Here is a 20,646-nt window from a genome sequence, read left to right as displayed (position 1 = left end):
AGGGGCTGTCCCTTGAAGCGACTGTTAATAGATACCCCTCTGGTGGTAGGAGCAGAAATTTGTTTGGATACATTTCCACTATTACCTGAATTTTGGTTTACTTTTCTGCAAAATAAAGTCAATAAAATCTTCCCTTTGTGGCTCAGAGGGGTTCAATATCAAGTGGAATTATGCATATGAAAGTGTATTATATATTGTGAACTGCATGGTGGTTTGATTCAGTCCTGGTCACTCACTCACACCTAGAAAACCCTGATGATGGAAAGGCTATTTTATCTGTTCACTTCTACTTCTTGACATTGAGTTCTCCAGGAGAACTTCTAACTGGCTCTCTTCTTGTCCCCCAGGGTCACTCAGGATGTGTCAACTGCCTGGAGTGGAACGAGAAAGGAGAGTAAGTATGAAATCCGGCACCTATGGGTGCTGGAGGAGGGTGTGGGGAGGTTGGGAGGCGGGGATTTTCCTTCCTCTTTGTAGATCGAAGGAAAAGAGTGGACCCAGAAGAGGAGTTGGGTCCTCTGCTCTCTGCTGTGTCCTTAAGTTTCATTCATCAGCAGCACACAGTTAAATAATGAATCCCAGATAGATGGAAGGTTGGATGACCTTCCAAACTCTGTTTTTTTGATAAGCTAATGCATTTAAGGAACAATGAGAAATCCTCAGAACAAAATATGAGACTCAGTCACTGTTTACAAGATAACCTTATATTCTGTGACACGTACTGTTGTTCTTAAAGTTGTGTGTGGCCTAAGTCCTTTCACCTGGGAAACATGGGCTAGAGGAACTTGAGGAGAGGAGAGGTCACAACTGTTCCTCTCTCCGCTTACAGCTTGCTGGCCTCTGGTTCTGACGACCAGCACACGATTGTGTGGGACCCGCTGCACCACAAGAAGCTGCTTTCCATGCACACAGGACACACTGCAAACATCTTTTCTGTCAAGGTGAGCAGGACGAGCCGCGGAGCAGACGGACGGTGTGACTGGGCTCCGGGTGTGGTCGTGTTTGCGTGTGTGTCTCCCACCTACCCTGGGGGTCACAGACCTCTTTGTGATCTGAGCATCTGCTGGTGATTTCTAAAACTCTCTGTCTCTTTTCCATGCGCTAATTCCTCTCTCAGAGCCAAGAGGTCAGCTCCAAATGAATGTATACGCATGTGAGTGGTGATGATATAAGGTATGGTTCTGAGTACGAACTTTGATAGCATAGCAGGCAGACCCGTATTTGACTCCCTCATCTGCCTCTTGGAAGCTGTGTGAGCTGGGCAAATCACCTGACCTCTCTGAGCCTGTTTACCCATCTATAAAAAGGAAGTAGCTAAGGACAATCCCTCAGATTCATGAATAAATAAACTAAAAAGGGAAGTAGCAATCCACAGGGTTGATGTTACAGTTTAAGGAGATTGTTGATTAAAAAAAGCACCTGGCCCAGGTGATTGTAGGAAATGAGTCTGCTGTCTGTTGGTGGAGGGGGGTTGAGGAGAGGGGAGGGAGGGGACTTACAAATGCCTTCAGACCTCTGAAAGTGAAAGTGTCCAACTCTTTGCAACCCCGTGAACAGTATAGTCCACCAGCCCCTTCTGTCCATGGGATTCTCCAAACAAGGATACTGGAATGGGTAGCCATTCCTGTCTCCAGGGGATCTTCCCGACCTAGGGATCAAAGCCAGGTCTTCCACCTTGCGGGCAGATTCGTTACTGTCTGAGCCACTGGTGAGGCCCCTTCAGACCTCGGGAGGCCTGTTATGTGGAAGTAACGTGACGCTTGTCCCTTTTGGTCCCAGAGAACAGACCTCGAATTAGTGACTATGAGTTTTCAGAAGCAGATGGAGGCCTGATGAAGGAAAGAACTGTCTGATGCTTAGAGGTATTTGAAAAAGGCAAAATGGGCCTTCTGAGGATGTAATCAGTGTCCCAGCACTGAGGTATTCCTCACGGGGAACTTAAAGGAAATGACCTTTAAGGATGTTTCCAGCCCTGAAATTCTATAATGGTGTATGTGAGAGTGAGGCTGTCCTTTGGAAAGCCTCACTCATCCAAGAAATCTTTTCCTGATTAATATCAAGACCAATTACAAGAAGCCTGAAGAGGAAGACAGATTCAAGAGCTCAAAACCAACTCATTTCCTTAATCAGAACTTCTTTCCCAGCTCTGACTCTCATCTACTGTTCCAAGGACCAAGCCTAGATTAATTCTGTGATTTTTAATGGCAGGAAAATGCTGATTCACCTCCTGCATGATGACCAGAAACTGCTTTCGTCCCCTGAAAAGTGTTAGGCCTAGTTTAAATCTGTGGGGTCAGATCAGGAGAAGGGACCTAAGCCATCATTTTGGCATCATAGAACACAAAATGTCGAGTTCAGAGACCAGAATTGGACAGTGGCCTTGATATTCCCTAATACTAAGACCTTGGGCAAGACCCTCAGCCTCCTCTTCTACTATAAAAGGGTTTCTCTCCCTTCTGGTGATAAACCACAGATGTATTTAACCCACGAGCTCCCCCTAGTGGCATCTATAATGTAGGACGAGTAGGGCAGCAGCTGCAAGCTCTTCCCAAGGGCTCTTGTTTCTGTTGGGAGTAGGGTATATGTTGTTTCCAGACAGGATTAAAGATCCCTAGTTGTCCCTAAAAATGATCAAATTCCATCTTTCATCTAGCCCTTATGCTCGTGAGCTATTAGAGAAGTGGATGTGGAAAGAGTGAATTTTTAGCTCAAGCCAGGTGGGACTTTAGTATTTTTAGACAAAATTTTAGTATTAATCAAAATTATGTTTGTGGCTGTTTTGTCCTTGCCATATGTGATCTGGACCGTTCTGTTCTCAGCTTCATTGGAATGATGGTTGTCCTTCTGAATGATGGCCACATAGAGCTGAGCCTTCTGATGCTCAGCCCTTCCCCAAGGTCTGACTTCTGAGCCATTTCCAGCACTGCCCTTATAAGGAGTGCTACTTGGAGCATCTTTGCATGGGTCCCGTTTTTCTTTTAGAATTACTTCCCAGAAGTGGTAGCTTTGGGTCAAAAGATAGAAATAGTTTTTATATGTTACCTGTTGCCAGATTGTTCTCCAGAAATATTTGAACCAATTTAAAACACTCACTCTCTTAAAACACTGAGGGACTTGTGTTTTAAGACTAATTTATTACTTAACCCCCAGGTTATTAAATAGTCATCATGAAGCATCTAGGAGTCAGACAGACTTGAATTTGAACCCAGTCCTGCTGAATGCTAGTGCCAAACCTCAATTTTAATGAGATTTTTATATTAATAAGATAAATCACGTACTCAATGTCTAGCACATGGTAAATACTTAATAAATGGTAACAACTGTGATTATCATCCATTCAGCTCTTGGCCTGGGGAAGAATCAGAAGAAGAGAGTTCCTTAGATAGTCCAGCTTGGCGTGGGTCAGGACCACTCTGGAAAATAAAGGTGTACACCCTGATTTTGACTGATAGGCCTACAGGCTGATGCTCAAGATCCAAAGTTCTCTTGGTGGACTGGCCTGGATGGGCTCCTTTTCTTATCTGCTATGGAGAGGGGGGAAAGATGCTAAGATGCAGGCTAGTCTCCTTCCGGGGCCCACCCCTACCACCTGCCAACCTCTTCTTCAATCTCTCCCAAGCAGTTCCTGCCTCACGCTGGGGACCGCATCTTGATCACAGGGGCAGCTGACTCCAAGGTGCACGTCCACGACCTGACAGTGAAGGAGACGATCCACATGTTTGGAGACCACACAAACCGGGTGAAACGCATCGCCACGGCACCCATGTGGCCCAACACGTTCTGGAGCGCTGCTGAGGATGGGCTTATCCGGTGAGGCCCTAAGGCGGGGCGTGGGGCCTGGGCCTCCCCTGCTCCCGCTGCATGTGGGTTCCCCCCTCCCATCTGCCCTCCTGCTTCCTTCCACAGACCTGGCTCCTTCCCTCCAACGGAGGTCCAGCCTCATTGGCCTGCCCAGCACAGTTATCAGGGAACAGATACAGTGGGAACACTTGCTGATTCTATTCTTCTCCTTCCTCACTTCTTGCCCTCTCCTGAGCTACACAAGCCCACTGGCTTTCTCGCCGCCTTGCACACACAGTCTGCTTCCTCAGGCTTTTGCCCCTGCTGCCCCCTCTGCCTAGTTTTCTCAGCCCCAGCTCTCTCTCAGCTCTTCTCACCCTAAGGAGACTGCCAAAGAGTCACCTCCTGGGAAGCACCTTCCCTGGCCACCCTCTGCCACAGGCCTTCCACCACTGTGTTTTGTCTCTGTGCTCTCACTGTATCCTCTATAGCTCTGATCACCACCTGGAGTTATTATTTGCTGGCTCACCCTTTTGTCTGTGCCCCTCACTGAGTAGTAAACTGTCAACACTTTCGCCTGTCCTGCCCTTGGTTGTGTCCCTAGAGCCCAGCACAGTGCCCCCACACAGAGGCACATGATCCGTTTGCCTTGAACAGTCGGCCAGTGGGCATATTCTTGGGAGGGGATCGCAGCCAGAAATGGTTAAGTGGCCTCTCCCCCTTTCCGCTGACCTGCATCATCACACCTCTGCCTCTGCTTCCCTTTTTCTTAACATGGCCTCATTGCCTTTCTCTAACTCCTTTCTTCAAATATACCCTGAGAACTTTCCCCCTATCCCCACAATCTGCTTTAACTGCCTCCCTGAGGTCCCACGGGACTTGGTGCCCTCTCCCTTTTCACAGAGGACGAGGGGTATCTGAGTCATGGAGGAACAAGGACTCGGACCAAGTCAAGTCCTACCTCTGTCACTCGTGTCCAGGCAAGTCACTTCACCCTCAGACCTCAGTTTCCTCATCTGTAACAAAACCAGCATTTCAGGAAGAGCAGTCTGGTGAGGATGGCTGAGAAAGATAAGCGAACGACAAAGAGATTATGGCAGATGTTTAGGTGGAGGTGGGTAAGCTCAGGGGTGATGCCCCTGCCGTTTTCTGGATGTGCCTGCGTCCTAGAAGCAAAACAGGTCCCGGTAGAAGTGTGCTTGTGCTGGGTGGGCGTTTTGGCCTCACCTTTACCATTGGTTCAGATGGTGAAGAATCTGTCTGCAATGCGGGAGACCCGGGTTCGATCCCTGCTTTAGGAAGATCCCCTGGAGAAGGGAACAGCTCCCCACCCCAGTATTCTGGCCTGGAGAATTCCATGGACAGAGGAGCCTGGTAGGCTACAGTCCTTGGAGTCACACAGAGTTGGACACAACTGAGCGGCTTTCACTTTCCCTTTACCATCTGGATGGGACTCGGGCTTGTTCTGGGAGTAGGCGTTTCTGGGAAGCTCGTAGATGATCTCCAGATTCTCCTTCTGTCACCTCTGTACTTCTTTTGTTTCCTACAATAAACTAGGTTAAGAATAGAATTAAGAATTAGAATCAAGGAGCAGAGCAGAGTGGTTAAAACAGTCTTCCCAGCACTGCACTTAACTGCGGTGTCATCCAGGCAAGTTATTGAACTTCTTTGAACTTCTAGTGGTACCTAGGGATAGTGTGAGAATTTAATTAGATAATACCTGTGTAACACTTGGGAACAATACTGGACACCAAGCAATGTCTCATGAACTGTTAATACTCAGTAATAATGGTACTTAGTGGCAATAATATTGATATCTGTTAAAAGAATAAAAGGGTTCAGTAGTATCTGCCTTAGGGAGTTCTGTTAGAATAAAAAGAATGTATGAGAAGCCTGCTACAGGTGCTTGGCACACAGGGCACTCAAGATATGGGAGTGGTTTTTGACGTTCTTACTTACACACAGATCCAGAACCCCTCCCAGTTCGCTTGCGCTCCAGGCCTCGGCTTCTCCCCTGCCCTGTGCCCATGGACGCAACCCCCAACCCGCCGTGTCCTCTCCCACAGCCAGTATGACCTTCGGGAGAACAGCAAACACTCGGAGGTGCTGATCGACCTGACAGAGTACTGTGGCCAGCTGGTGGAGGCCAAGTGCCTGACCGTCAACCCCCAGGACAACAACTGCCTGGCCGTGGGGGCCAGCGGGCCCTTTGTGAGGCTCTACGACATCCGCATGATCCACAACCACAGGTAGGAGCACACGACAAGTCCCTGGGAGCCTGATACCCTGACCCTCGTTGCCAGGCCCTCTTCTCTTTGAGGTGGTTTTTTTTTCATTCTGTGATTTTTTTTTTAAATAATTCAATCCGTGTTTGTTTTTATGAGAAGTGTATTAAAGAAATTACTTTTACTCCATTACCTGAAAGAAATCCCTGTGTGTAATGTCTTCTGTACACACGTAGTGTACGTAGTTACCATCTTACACGTGTAAACGCCTTTATTTGTACATACAATTTTACTTTATTCTTTTAAAAAAAAAAAGTATACTCAGAACCTCCACAGAAGTCCCAGACCTGCGCGGCCCGCCAGTCTGGTTTTCAGTGGACTCCTGGGACAGGTGTGTGGACTTCTGGCCTGCGTTGCTTTCGTTTGTGGATTTGGGCGACTGTTGTTGCTCTTCACACACTACATGACTTAGAGTAGGCCACGAGCTTTAGCTTCCTCATCTATAAAATGGGAGTAACAGGGAGGCCATGAACCAAAGACGGGTAGGCAGGGCCACTGTGATGGATGTGCCCACAGCTCTCTAGTTGGTTGACTTTTGGGGGTGCTCAGGTAAGGAAGAAAGGTACCTCTTCCTGACACAAATGGCTTTTTCCCGAGGAAGTGTGGTCCAGCCAGGAGTCCTGATCGGTATTATAACCTATTTCGTTTGCCTTGCCACCAGAAAAAGCATGAAGCAGAGCCCTTCAGCAGGCGTGCACACCTTCTGTGACCGGCAGAAGCCCCTCCCGGATGGCGCAGCCCAGTATTACGTAGCAGGTAGGGCTCACCCCAACTCTGGCCCTAAACTCTTGGCGGGGTGCTGATTGTCTCCAGAGCAGTGCAGGGAAGCAGTGCTGAGAGTCAGACAGACCCGGGTTTAATCCTGGTTACCACCCACCAGCTCTTACGTGACCTTTGGCAAATTTCTTACTCTGGAGGAATCTTAGTTTCTCTTCTGTAAAATGGGATTATGATGACTCAGTGAGACAGTGTTTAACGTTGGCCCAGTTCATACAGTAAGGGCTCAACTCTTAGAGCTGCTTTTCTGAGGAAGATGATTGGTCACTGGTAAGGCTGACTTCTCACAACTCCTTGCCCCTTTTTGGAGGGACTGGAAGCCTCCCACCTGGGTAACTCTGCTCGCTGCAGGTCACCTGCCAGTGAAGCTGCCTGACTACAACAACCGTCTGAGGGTGCTGGTCGCCACCTATGTCGCCTTCAGCCCCAACGGCACAGAGCTGCTAGTCAACATGGGGGGAGAGCAGGTATGGCTGGCCCCCCGAGGTGGCCCCTCCCCCTGCCCCCCGCCCTCACATCCGGCAGCCAGGGCTGGGTCCACCACATCCCCTACCATGAGGCAGACAAGAAGCCTCACTGGAAATGACGTTACCGTGAAATACGGAAATGCCCCGGCACTGTTGGAATTCCCAGAGAAGTACCCTGGTCTTGAGTGTAAGCTTCAGAACTGACAGACCTGTCTTTAGTCCCTGGCCTTTTATTCATGAGCTGTGTGCTGTAACTTTGAACACCTCTCTTCATTTTCCTGAGCCTTGGTTTCCTCATCTGCTGCTTTCCTAGGAGGAAATCCTGAGGCTCAGAGCTTGCAGCCAGGGTGCAGTTCAGGGCCAGTTTTGGGAAGTGTTCTTTGATAATGGCCGGTTGCTAAACCTTCTGTTGTTCTCAGTCAGGTTGTTTAATAAGCCTTGCATAAATTAATTTACTCTGCAAACACTCACTGAGTACTTACTCTGGGAGTAGCATTATCATAAACATGAGGGAGACAGGTGCAAAATATGATCCATGCTAGGCTGACGGGAGAGACATGGCAAGTGAAACAAACCATTGATGACATTTAAAGGCAAGGTGTGATACAGGAGAAATGGGATGTGGAGACTGGGTGAGCCCCCGAGTTCAGAAGAGGCCTCTGGATTCAGATTGCTGAGCCGTCCCCTGGCTTAAAGGTAGTGTAAGGATAAGTGGGAGAGACAGTCTAGCAGAGTGGTTCGGAGCCAAATAGACTTGGTTTTAGGTGCTGGCTGTGCCACTTGCTACTTTTATGGCCCTGGATAAATTAATTAAACTCTGAGCCGACATTTCTTCTTCTGGAAAGGTGGCTGATAATAGTACCTTTTTGTGGTACTAAAGATGGTACTCATTTTGTGGTACTCATTTCTAAAATGAAATGAGAAAAGTCATATAAAACACTTAACAGAGGAGCAAAGTAAGGATTCAATACATGTTAAGTGATAGTAGGTAATATTTACTGAGGGAGGTAACTAGCAATGTTACTTTGGGCAAATTGCTTCTCTTCTCTGAGGTTTCAGCTTTCCCATTTATAACACAAGATCACTGAGGCCCTTGTTGACCTAATACGTATGTGATTCTAAGGAATGACAGTATTTCAAGCCGTCCACCCCTAGGGCCAGGCCCTGGGAGGATTTTCCTGCCTGAGGTTTGCTCCATGAAGCACCCCATCCTGGGTCACTCGGTGGTTCCCTGCTCAACACTCAGCTGCATTCCTGACAGCCGCCCAGGCCTCGCTCCTGGCCCGGCCACGTTCTTGCCTCACAGTGTCCATCTTCTCTTGACCCCTGCGCTCTAGGTCTATTTGTTTGACCTGACTTACAAGCAGCGGCCGTACACCTTCCTCTTGCCTAGAAAATGCCACTCCTCAGGGGGTAAGTTCTCCCTGCCCAGCTCCTTCGGGGCATCTCTGCTGGGATCGTGAGTGTGTGCTGCCTCTGCCGGGCAGCCTGCGCCTTACTTTGCACTGTGGCTGTGATCCTCCGGAAGGAGAAGATTCTCTGAAATAGCACTGTACAGTAAGAAGGAAGGGAACCCCAGTTCAGAGAGCTCTGTAAAAACAGGTTTGCCTCACAGCCCTTTTCACTTCTTTCGGAAAAAGCAGGTTCTTCCCATGGCTTGGCTCTTGAGGACCTGAAGTAGTTGTGCCCTCCCCTGCCGTCCTAGACCAGTCTCCTCAGTGATTCTTCCTGGGCCTGCAGTTGATTTAGGCACCTCCTCACCCCCCGACTTTTAGGCATCCCCACAGCCAGATAATGCCAAGTTGAAGTTATGTCCCTCTCCAGCCAGCAGAGGGCGCATAGGCTTTCTTTATGTGCTTGCGGATCTGCCTGTCAGAACTTGCTTTCTGGGAGTGGATCTACCCTGGGAGGGATAGCCCTGCCGTGGAGCCGTCAGATCCCCGGATGGAAGCTGGAGGGCTGCTGAGGAGAAGTGAGGACTGCCTCCTAAGTTGTTGCTGTTCCTTTCTAACCACCCCCCGCCAGAAGTTCAGAATGGCAAGATGTCCACCAACGGTGTGTCCAACGGCGTGTCCAATGGCCTGCACCTTCACAGCAATGGCTTCCGGCTGCCAGAGACTAGGGGGCATGTCAGGTAAGGCCAGCCTGACTTGGGGCACAGAGGCTTCTGGAATGTGGCAGTGGTCCCCATGCCACCTCCGCCTGGTGGGACTCCAGTCGTGCTCCAGCTGAAGCTCTGGTCTCTTGGTGCCAGTAGTTGGGGTCAAGACCCAGGGGCTAGCTGCTTTTAGCCCTGGGCTCCCTCCTAAAGGGTCCCGCACAGACAGGCCTCCCCCATTGTGTTTTCTGCATTCATCTTCACGCCTCTTTCACTGCCAGGCCCTGAGCTCAGCTTTCGATATAGAGGTGCCCAGGTCCTCTAGCCCTTGAGAGAAACCTCTCTATAGAGAGATCCATGGGCGGGACTTGGACGGTGACAAAGTTCAGCTCAGCATAGAGGCCGGAGGTGTCAGCTACTTTCCTGCCTAGTTTGATGAAGAATTCCTTTAAACCTGTCTAGGACAACTTCATTTCTGCCTCTCTGTTTTTTTCACTGGCTCAAAGCATCTGGAATTGTGGCCATTGACCTGCCACAGTTACCCAGGCCAAGGGTGGGAGTGGTGTCCTCTTTCAGAAGACAATGCAGATCTCAGGGACCAAGAAAACCAGAGAGGCCTCCAGGCAGGGCCACAGATGTCCTGAGGGGCTGCTCTGACCTTCCTTGGTTGGCCTGACACTCTGCTTCCCCCGTAGCCCCCAGGTAGAGCTGCCCCCGTATCTGGAGCGGGTGAAACAGCAAGCCAATGAGGCTTTTGCTTGCCAGCAGTGGACCCAGGCCATTCAGCTTTACAGCAAGGCCGTGCAGAGGGCCCCTCACAACGCCATGCTCTACGGGAACCGAGCTGCTGCCTACATGAAGCGCAAGTGGTGAGTGGGCCTGATGGAACCAAGTTGCTGAGGCATCCAGGGGCAGTAGCAGTGGCATCCTGCCGGCCCTCAGGGCGTGTTAGGCCCAGGCCTCTCACCAGTTCCTGGTTGGTGGTGGGCAGGTGCCTGACCTGTTGGTCAGGAAGCCTCAAACACCAGGAAAGCTCACAGTTAAGTGGAACATGTTCACAAGTAGCTTCAGCATGTTAGTGCTGTGGTTGCTGGAAGTAGGAATTGGGAGAGTGGTTAATCCCAGTCCTTGGAGAATTGGGCCTTGAATCGGACTCTTAAAGGGGCAGTAGAATCTTGCTAGATGGAAATGAGGCCCTGGTGAATTCAGTTGCTATCTGTTTGAAGTGATTGTGCAGTGCCTTGACCTTGGGGTTTGCTGTCCTATCCTCTTGGACCCTTTGGACCAAGCACAAGTAGGATCCTAGACATCTGAAGCTGGCTGTGGGTCTTGTTGTGTGGTAGTGGCCAGTGGTAAGGGAGCAGGTCCATATCCTGAAGAACCCTTTACCTTTGAAGACCACCAGGGCCCCCAGCCCTTCCGCCTGCAGCACCAGCAGGCAAGCAGGCAGGCAGACCCCATCCCCCAGCCAGGGCCAGGATGGGAGATGGATAAAGCTGGGCCCACAGCCATTTCTGCTCCGTCTGGCATCCGTCGGCTCTGCCCAGACAGACAGGCCAGCTGGTGTGCCATCGTCTGGCTGCAACTCGGCAGGCCAGAGAGGGAAGCTTAAGAAACCCACCCAAGTCAGCAGGCTGGTGGATGGGGGTTTGGGAAGATGCTGCCCCTACAGGCCTTAGCTCAGACATCAGGAGTTGAACAAGGACTCAGATGGCAGCCAACCCCAGGAGATGACAGTTGGGGGGCCCTCCTGAGGTGTTTTGCCCCTCTTCCAGCAGGTAGGTAGAATGCAGTGGTCTTCATGCAGGCTCTAGGCTGAGAGCGCTGTCCTGCATTTTTGCTGAGAGGGGCTGATGATTTCCCAGTCCACAGTACCCTTAACGTCTTCTTTGAGTCCCTACTGCGCACTGGGACCTAGAGACACAAAGTTCTGTCCCTCCGAGTGCCTGTGCTCTGGCGCGCACAGCCTCTGGACAGAGGGTAAAGAGGTGGGCATGGTCCATCACCGAAGAGGCAGGAAGCAGTGAGTCTTTGCAGGGTCAGGTGAAGTGCCATGGGCAGAGGAAAAGTCGGGTCACTGTAGCTGGGGATCAGGGAGCACCGGGAAGACGTAGTGTCTGCTTTCAGTGTGGGCAGGCTTAGACAGGAGAGGGAAGGGGGAGGGGACTGTGGGGGAAGGACATTCCCAGAGAGATGAAACGTGTGAACAAAGGCGTGGGGGTGGGGGACTGACTGAAGAGCTTGTTTGCAGAACAACAAATCCATTTGGCTGGAGCAGAGGGTTCGGGAAGGGACTGGCAGGAGATGAGTCTGTGAGGTAGCCTGGGGCCAGCCTGGGAAGGACTTGGAATGCAGAGCGGTGGTGTTTTGGCCTCGATTCAGTGGATGATGGGCAGCTACTGAAGAGTTTCGAGCAGGAGAGGGAGGTGTTGAGGGCTGTCTTTTCAGGGAGATTGAGCTGGCAGCAAGTCCGGATGGGTGCGCCCTGGGGCCAGCCTGCTCTCTCCCCATCCCCACGTGCCTGCCAGTGACCCCTAGAATGTCACGTTCTGTCCCAGGCCAGTCTCCCCAGGGCGGCCATCTGCTCCTGGATGCGGTGGGAGCTGTCGCCCTCTGGCTCCTGGCTGCTTTCTGGTCTGGCTCTCCTCGGGAGTTCTGAGGGGCACCTTGCAGGCGGTAATTGGGTTTCCGAAGCGCGCCTGCTCCTCCGTCACAGCCGCTCGTTCTGACGCAGCCACGCCGTCGGGACACTCTGTCTCCTGCCCGCCTCCGCACTGCCAAGCCGCTTGTCCCTGGTCTGAGTAGGCTGCTCTGAGCACCGGTGCTCCCTCTGGGTGCTGTAGGAGGGAGGGTCAGGAGCACAGCTCCAGCGTCGGACCTGCCCTGGCCCCCTCACACAGGGGCTGTGAGCTGCGCCTTGGTGGGGAGGCCATCAGCTCGGGGCCAGAGAGGTGGCGGGGGGCGGGGGGCCTGCTTCTTAACACAAGTGGGTCCTAGGCCCGCCTCACCCCAGCAGAGGGGAAAGACGGAGAAGTGGATCCCGTGAGGGCACCTGGCTCTCCAGTTGAGAGGTGGGGCTGTCTGTGGACCTGGGCAGATGTGTATTCTATACTCCTGCACAGGGTGGGAGGAGGAGGGGCTTCTTCTCTGACCCTCCCCACCCCCCAAAATCGTTCCCACTTCCCCACATCCGTGCTTCGGGAGTTTGGAGAAGTTAGTATGGACGATTTGCAGCTCCTGTGGCCTATGCCCACCCCCACCCCCGCCATCCGCTTCCAGAGAAGTGGCTCTGCCAGACTGTCGGGCCCCATCCTCCAGCCCCTGGAGGTAGAGGCCACAGCTGCTGTGGATCAGTCAGCCAGGACAGAGGGGGGCCTGGCTGAGGACTTGCTGCCTGCCGGTCAGACCCTGAGTCCCCAGCCTGACACTTCTGGCTTCACCGGACCACGGAACTGTCCTTGAGGGCCCCCTGCCTCAGACCTGGCTTTGAAGGCCAGCCGGGGGGATCTGAGGAGGTGGGTGGAGGAAGGGAGAAGGAGGGCCTGGGGAGCCTGAGGCGGGCAAGATGCCAGGCCTTCTGCTGCAGAGCTGCGGGTGCCTGGGGTGAGCGGGCGCACAGTTGCACTCTGTGTCCAGCAGAGGGCAGCCCGACACTGGTTTTTGCCTCATGCCCACCCTCTACCTGCCAAGACGCCGGGGTTCCTGGCTTGCCTCCTAAACATACTCTGCCTCCTAGAGAGCAAGTCCTGGGCTGAACCAGGATTCTCTCCATCCCCAAATACCCTTGCCCTGAGATTGCTCAAAGGTGGGCTGGGGTGGCCACAGGAAGCGATGAGACTGAATGGGGACTCCCTGCCTGCCACGGGGCCCCACCTCCAAACCACACTCCCCTGCCTTCCCAGGGATGGTGACCACTACGACGCCCTGAGGGACTGCCTCAAGGCCATCTCCCTAAATCCATGCCACCTGAAAGCACACTTCCGCCTGGCCCGATGCCTCTTTGAGCTCAAGTACGTGGCTGAGGCCCTAGAGTGCCTGGATGATTTCAAAGGGAAGTTCCCGGAGCAGGCCCATAGCAGTGCCTGTGACGCATTGGGACGTGACATCACGGCCGCCCTCTTCTCCAAAAATGATGGTGGTGAGTAGAGTGCGCACTGAGGAGGGGTTGCTGTCGCTCTGTCTGTTGGAGATGCTACGTGACATTCTGGAGAGGACATAAGTTCTGAGACTGGAGAGGCCTGGGCTCACGCTGATTGAGAACCACGTGACCTTGAGACAGTCACTCGGTCTCTCTGAGACAAGGATTAGCAATAGCGTGTTTAAGGCACCTGGTGTAGTTCCCCCGGCCTCAGGAGAGGAGTCGGCTGAGCTAGGCCATCCTCTCCTGTCATGGACAGGGCCTTGGCCGTTCTGCTGGGATCTGAGCTCCAGCTAGTTGGCTAGAGTGCACTTGCTCCAGATGGCGTGGGTGCAGAAGAGACAGCACACAGAGCAGTGGTGAGGCCCCGGGCACAGGTATGGAGCCTCGGTTCCAGTCTCAGCTCTGCCATGTGGAACCGTGAGACTTTGGGCAGAGCACAGCCTCTCTGAACCTGCTGGCTTATTTGTACAGCGTGTTGAAGGGCCTGCCCTGCTCCTCTGGGTAGCGCTGGAGAGTGAGCCAAGTAACTGCAGTCTGTAAACATGAGAGGGGAGCTCACTGAGGGCAGACATGCAGCTTCCTCTTCTGCTGTGCAGCGTATTGGACCACGGATTGATCCATCTGTCTGGGTAGTGCCAGGCACTGTGCTATGTCCTGGGAATACATCTGGGAACAAGTCAGATGGAATTTCTGTCTTCATGAATCTATAGCCTGGGAAGGGACTGAGCGATGAAGGAGAAGCAAAGAAGACCCCGGGGGCCTGATAGGTGCAAGTGCAGGGGGAGGGCTTGAAGGCAGCCTGGGGTTCTTGAGGGAGACGTTCAGGTGGAGATCTTGAAGCTGGGGAAGGGGTGACTAGGCACGGAGTGTCGCCAGAGGTGAAGCGTCTGGCAGAGGGGCCAGCACGTGCCAAGGCCCTGAGGCAGGCAGAGACAAGGCACTGAGAGAGCTGGTGTGACTGTACAGAGGCATGTAAGCAGCCCACCAGGACCCAGGCTGACTTGTCTTCCAGGGCAGGAGGGCTAGAAAAATCACCCGCTCAAGGCTCTCTTGGCAGCACTTTGCCCTCCCCTCCCTGCCGCTCACCTCCACAGCAACAGACCTTAGGGCCGTGCATCCTCGGGGCTTCCAGACATTATTCAGGGAGCTAAGCCAAGGCTCTCCTGGCATCAGCGGTCTCCTCTTGAACACCCTCAAGGGCAGGATGCACAGATGCCTCTTTTTCACAGTTGTTCCCAGCTTTTCAGGGTAGTGGGAGAGAGATAACCCTTCATGGCTTACTACTTGAACGGAGAACAGGATGAAGGGGAGGAAACGGGGACCGAGGGAGAGATGGGCAGGACTCTCATGGTCCCTGTTCTCTGCCCCAGAGGAGAAGAAGGGAGCAGGCGGTGGCGGCGGCCCCGTCCGCCTCCGCAGCATGAGCCGCAAGGACTCCATCTCTGAGGACGAGATGGTGCTGCGGGAGCGAAGCTACGACTACCAGTTCCGCTACTGTGGCCACTGCAACACCACCACGGATATCAAGGAGGCGAATTTCTTTGGCAGGTCTGAGGCCCTGAAGAGGAGGGGAGGGCCTAGCCTGGTTCGCGGCAGGAGGTTGCGGGTGGCATGGGGACTTAGGCTTTCAGAAGTCTCAAATCCCAGCTCTGTGCCCTTGGGCAGATGGCTTCACCTCTGTGAGCCACCATCACCCCCAGCCCTCCTCTATAGATGACATACTCTCTTGGGTAGGTGAGATCCATAAATATGAATCAAGCATCTCCAGCAAGATCCCTTCTAAATATCAGCAGTGTGTTGGGGGCAGGTGTGCTGTGGGATCTGGGGGTCTGGATCCAGAGAGGCTAGGACTACTGAGGAAAGGCTGAGGCAGGAGAGTTCCCAGAGACCCCCGAGAGGCAGGATCTGATCCTGGCACCCAGGGGGCTTATGACGCACTTTGAGGGAGAGTAAGTTAGAGGGACCTCGGCCGTCTTTGACCCCAAGGTTTAGAACAGTTGGACAGTGACACGACTCTCCAGTGTGGAGAGGATTCTCGTGTGCGTGGGAGTTCCGAGTCGGGTGAAGACTCCAGAGTTCAGGGGGCTGAGTGGCTCCAGGCTTCCCTGCCCGCCCTTTCCCTCAGCCATGCAGCCTGCGGGCCATCCCCCCACCTGACCTCCCTGCCCTTTGCCCCTCCGCCAGCAACGCTCAGTATATCGTCAGTGGCTCTGACGATGGCTCCTTCTTCGTCTGGGAAAAGGAGACCACCAACCTGGTCCGCGTGCTGCAGGGCGACGAATCCATCGTCAACTGCCTGCAGCCACACCCCAGCTACTGCTTCCTGGCCACCAGCGGCATCGACCCTGTTGTGCGGCTCTGGAACCCCCGGCCAGAGGTGAGGGGGCGGGCAGGGTGGCAGCAGCCAAGCCGGGAGGAAAGAAGCGGGGGATGCTCTGCGAGGCCTCCAGCTGAGCTCGTGTGGGGCGGGAAGGGAAAGGAGTCACAGCCTCAGGGAAGCAAGGGGCTTCCGGGGAGGAGCTCTCTCCCCAGGGGTCCAAGCTGCATCAGGGCGGGAGCCAGCGAGTTCTGAAAGCTCCAGATGAAGCGGGCAAGTCCAGGGGCATATCCGTGAGCCAGGTGTGAAGGTGAGCCTCACACCCGGGAGGCAGTGGCCCAGTAACTGGGCCCGGGTATGGGAGGGCAGGGAGGGCACCTGCCCCGCCCCAACACCAGCTCCCAGATCGGCACCTCCTTCAGTGCCCTGTCCCTCGTGTCCCTCTGCGTCATGTCCCCCAGAAACCCTGCAGAGGCCAGTGCCTCAGGCACACGGGCAGCGCATAGGCTTTGGAGTCTGATGGCCCTCAGTTTGAATCCTGGTCCCTTCACTTAGGCCTGAGGGACTCAACCCAGGTTTTTATCATCTGTGTATCAGAATGGGCATGACAGCAGCACCTCAGAAGGCTACTTTGAGGATTAAAGAAGTGATGCCTGTGATGTGTCTGGTCCACGGGGACACAGGGACGGTGCGGGTAGTCAGGTGGGCTGGCCTGAGGCCTCCCTGGCTCTCTGCCCACCTCCTCCCCCTTCCCAGCTGGTAAAACAGAAGTCAAGAGGTGGATCTAATTCCAGAGGCAATTTCCTATAAATTTTAAGACCTTTCCTTGAGGGACGAGTGGCAGCAAAAGAACGGGGTGGGGGAGCTGTGTCTGCACCCCCCCGCCAGGGTATGGTATCTGTGCCCCCGCCTCAGGGTATGGTATCTGTGCACCCCACCCAGCGTATGGTATCTGTGCATCCCCCCCAGGGTATGGTATGTGTACACCCCCAAGGGTATGGTATCTGTGCCCCCACCCAGGGTATGGTATCTGTGCCCCAAACCCAGAATATGGTATCTGTGCCCCGCACCCAAGGTATGGTATCTGTGCACCACCCCGCCCAGGGCATGGTATCTGTGCCCCCCCCCCAGGGCATGGTATCTGTGCACCACCCCCCAGGGCATGGTATCTGTGCACCACCCCCCAGGGCATGGTATCTGTGCCCCCCCCAGGGCATGGTATCTGTGCCCCCCCCAGGGCATGGTATCTGTGCACCACCCCCCAGGGCATGGTATCTGTGCACCACCCCCCAGGGTATGGTATCTGTGCCCCCCCCAGGGCATGGTATCTGTGCCCCCCCAGGGTATGGTATCTGTGCCCCCCCAGGGCATGGTATCTGTGCCCCCCCCAGGGCATGGTATCTGTGCCCCCCCCAGGGCATGGTATGCGTGCCCCCCCCAGGGCATGGTATCTGTGCCCCCCCAGGGCGTGGTATCTGTGCCCCCCCAGGGCGTGGTATCTGTGCCCCCCCCAGGGCATGGTATGCGTGCCCCCCCCAGGGCATGGTATCTGTGCCCCCCCCAGGGCGTGGTATGCGTGCCCCCCCCAGGGCGTGGTATGCGTGCCCCCCCCAGGGCGTGGTATCTGTGCCCCCCAGGGCATGGTATCTGTGCCCCCCCAGGGCGTGGTATCTGTGCCCCCCAGGGCGTGGTATCTGTGCCCCCCCAGGGCGTGGTATCTGTGCCCCCCCAGGGCGTGGTATCTGTGCCCCCCCCAGGGCATGGTATGCGTGCCCCCCCCAGGGCATGGTATCTGTGCCCCCCCCAGGGCGTGGTATGCGTGCCCCCCCCAGGGCGTGGTATGCGTGCCCCCCCCAGGGCGTGGTATCTGTGCCCCCCAGGGCATGGTATCTGTGCCCCCCCAGGGCGTGGTATCTGTGCCCCCCCAGGGCGTGGTATCTGTGCCCCCCCAGGGCATGGTATCTGTGCCCCCCCAGGGCGTGGTATCTGTGCCCCCCAGGGCGTGGTATCTGTGCCCCCCCAGGGCGTGGTATGCGTGCCCCGCACACGCTGGGGCAAGTCCACCCTTGTCCGTGTCCATGCACCCCGCCCCCCGCTGTATTCTGTGTCCTCTTCACTTTCCAGTGTGGGGCCCACCAGAAGACGCTCTGGTGTGTGTACCCCCTGGTATAGATCCCACTGTGTGACCGTGTGCCCCCCACCCCCAGTGTAGTGCGTCATCCCCTCACATGTATCCTGGCGTCTGTCTGTCCTTCCATCCATCCACATACATCCCAGGACGAATTTCCCCTGCACCTGGGCACCCATGGGTACACCCACACACACACCCTGGTATGTACATGCCCCTCCACACGCACAGCTCAGTCTGTGTGTACTTGCCCTGCTTACAGATCCCTGCAGTAAGCGTGCTTCCCCTGGCTCCCTTCCCGCAGAGTGAAGACCTCACAGGCCGAGTTGTGGAGGACATGGAGGGCGCCTCCCAGGCCAACCAGCGGCGCATGAACGCAGACCCGTTGGAGGTGATGCTGCTCAACATGGGCTACCGGATCACAGGCCTGAGCAGTGGGGGCGCCGGGGCCTCTGACGACGAGGACAGCTCGGAGGGCCAGGTGCAGTGCCGGCCCAGCTAGGCCCTCCCAGCCCCCGGCCCAGCCCCCGCCATCGGCTGCATCCTCCGCCCTGGGCAGGAGGTCAGGGGGTTCTGTTTTGGTTTGTCTTCCCTGTCCCTCCATTTTTTTTTTTTCATTTTTCCCGTTACATTTGTTAGTTTGGCATTGCGGGTGGGGATTGCTACAACTTGCTGGCTTTTGGACTTTTGGGCAGTTGCCCCTTGACTGGCCCCTTGACTGGCCCCAGCCCTGAGCAGAAGAGCAGGGGGGAAGCCCCTCCATCTCCCTCAACCCCACCTCCCCCCTCCACGTTCCTGAGGGCTCTGGCCTGCCTCAGGTGGGGAGGCCAGGGCTGCCGCTGTCTCCGGGGACTGCCCCACCCTTCAGCTGGCAGCAGGAGTGGGGTGGAATTGGACAGGCTGGCCTTGGCCTGTTAGCATTCTTGCTCCTGACGGCGAGGCTGGCTCCCTCCTGGTCTTCAGGGAATGTTCTAGAAAAGGACAGGGTGCCCCCAATCCCTGCAGAGCCGCTGTGTCAGGGTGGAAACAGAAGTGAGGAGGGAGCCCTGGAGTGGGCACGGTCAGGCCACTTCCTCCTGGCAACCCGATGTCCTTTCCCTCTCCCCCCGCCGCCCCCGCTGGACCCCCCAAGCACGGGCGCTGGGCGCTGGGTCCTTGCTGTGCCCGCACGCCCTCACCGGCCCTCTAGGGGCTCAGCCTCTCCCACGGGCCCTGGCAGTGGGCAGGGGCACCACACCATTCCCCGCCCACCCGTGCCAGCCCTTCTGCACTCTCGGGGGGGGGCCCCTCTCCTCCCTTGGGCGCTCTTCGGCCTCACTGTGACCTTTCTGCCAGAGCTCCCAGCCAGGCCTCCTCTCGCTGAGATGGCACTCCCTCCCACCCCCCACACGCTGAGCCGCCACAAAGACCAAAGAAGTGATGGCTTTTCTCTGTCCCCTGCTGCTCTGGGGGGAGGGGGTGGGTCTCCTGAGCCCTGGGATGGAAAGTCCCTAACTCGGCCCCCTCCTCAGCAGCCAGAGCTCTACACTGGATGCAGCGGTTCCCCCAGCACCCCACCACTCCCCCCCCCCCCCCCCCCCCCCCCCCGCCCCCGCCAGGCCTCGCTCTTGGCCCCCTTGGCTCTCAGCTCCCCTCGGCACTCCCTGGGCTCCAGCTTCCAGCTGCAGCCTCCCTCCACCCTGCTCCCTCCCTCCGCCCTGTCTCTGCCAGGTGCCTCCTCTCAGTCAGGCTTCTGAGAAGCCCTGGAGACAGCAGGGCCATGTTAAAAGCTTTTTCACAGTTTTAAGAAGATGGGGGTGGGGGTGGGGTGGTAAGGATAGTGGTGGGGGGTCTGGCACCATCTCGTCATTGCTTTAATCCCAGCTACACAGGTGGCAGCCTCTCCCCCTTCCTCTCCCCGCCCCCCATCACCCTCCCCACCCCTCTCTCCTAGCTTGGTAATGAAGTATATTTATTGGTGAAGGAAACAGCTGCTGCTGCTTCTCCTGCTGCTGGGACTCGCTCCCCTGTCTCTTCTCCACGACCTTTCTCCAGCCGGGAGGGGAGAGCCGGAGCGCTGAGGCTGGGCCTGGGGCCCAAGGACTAGTAGGGGCCCCTTTGCTTTCCTGTGTTCCAGCCACCCGCCATTTCCTCCCTCCCTGCCTCCTGCCTGCCCAGCCTGGGCCCTGCCGTGTGGAGAGACACAGAAGCCTTACTGTCCTCTGGGGGCAGGAGCCGAGCCTTTTTGTTGCTCCGCTCCCAGGAGAGTGAGGGTGACGCAACTGATTAAAACCATTTTGTTCTAGGTGTGGCTGGTGGCATTTGTGGGTTGCCCATGGGTCTGGGGGAAAGGGAGAGGATTTCATCTCCGTAGCTCCGTGACTCTTGAGTAACCACACCTCTGCGGGGTGGAATGAGGCCTGCCTTGGAGCATCCCTGTGGACCGTGGCCACCAGCCGGGCAGGACCAAGTGCAGAGCCTGGCCCTGATGGCCGTGATTTGCAATAATCAGCTTTCATTATTTGGGCTGTCTTCTCATCTGTAAAGTAAGGAGGGTGAAGTCTTAGTGGTTTTTCAGACTTTTAAAATCATAACCCAAACAAATACACATCTTGCATTGTGACCCAAGATACCCATGCTAATTTGTATGCATATAATGAACATAAGTTTTACA

General features: G+C 55.2%; 1 protein-coding gene across 2 annotated transcripts in view; it reads left to right on the top strand.

The window, feature by feature from the left end:
• Positions 1–20,277, top strand: part of WDTC1 (WD and tetratricopeptide repeats 1) — a 67,343-nt gene extending 47,066 nt beyond the window's left edge. Inside the window, exons 4-16 of one of the 2 annotated variants that reach the window (XM_027519313.1) lie at positions 348–394; positions 830–941; positions 3,623–3,810; positions 5,847–6,029; positions 6,727–6,821; positions 7,194–7,309; positions 8,647–8,722; positions 9,338–9,443; positions 10,103–10,276; positions 13,310–13,545; positions 14,919–15,096; positions 15,733–15,925; positions 18,298–20,277. In XM_027519313.1, the coding sequence (XP_027375114.1) occupies positions 348–394; positions 830–941; positions 3,623–3,810; positions 5,847–6,029; positions 6,727–6,821; positions 7,194–7,309; positions 8,647–8,722; positions 9,338–9,443; positions 10,103–10,276; positions 13,310–13,545; positions 14,919–15,096; positions 15,733–15,925; positions 18,298–18,495 (1,902 nt within the window). In that variant the 3' untranslated portion in view covers positions 18,496–20,277. Of the gene's footprint in view, positions 1–347; positions 395–829; positions 942–3,622; positions 3,811–5,846; positions 6,030–6,726; positions 6,822–7,193; positions 7,310–8,646; positions 8,723–9,334; positions 9,444–10,102; positions 10,277–13,309; positions 13,546–14,918; positions 15,097–15,732; positions 15,926–18,297 lie in introns of both variants that reach the window. The other variant, XM_027519303.1, reaches the window with a different exon arrangement.
• The last annotated feature ends 369 nt before the right edge of the window (positions 20,278–20,646 follow it).

The sequence above is a fragment of the Bos indicus x Bos taurus genome, chromosome 2 (genome assembly GCF_003369695.1).
Source record: "Bos indicus x Bos taurus breed Angus x Brahman F1 hybrid chromosome 2, Bos_hybrid_MaternalHap_v2.0, whole genome shotgun sequence".
NCBI lineage: Eukaryota > Metazoa > Chordata > Mammalia > Artiodactyla > Bovidae > Bos > Bos indicus x Bos taurus.
This window is presented reverse-complemented; position numbering and strand designations above follow the sequence as displayed.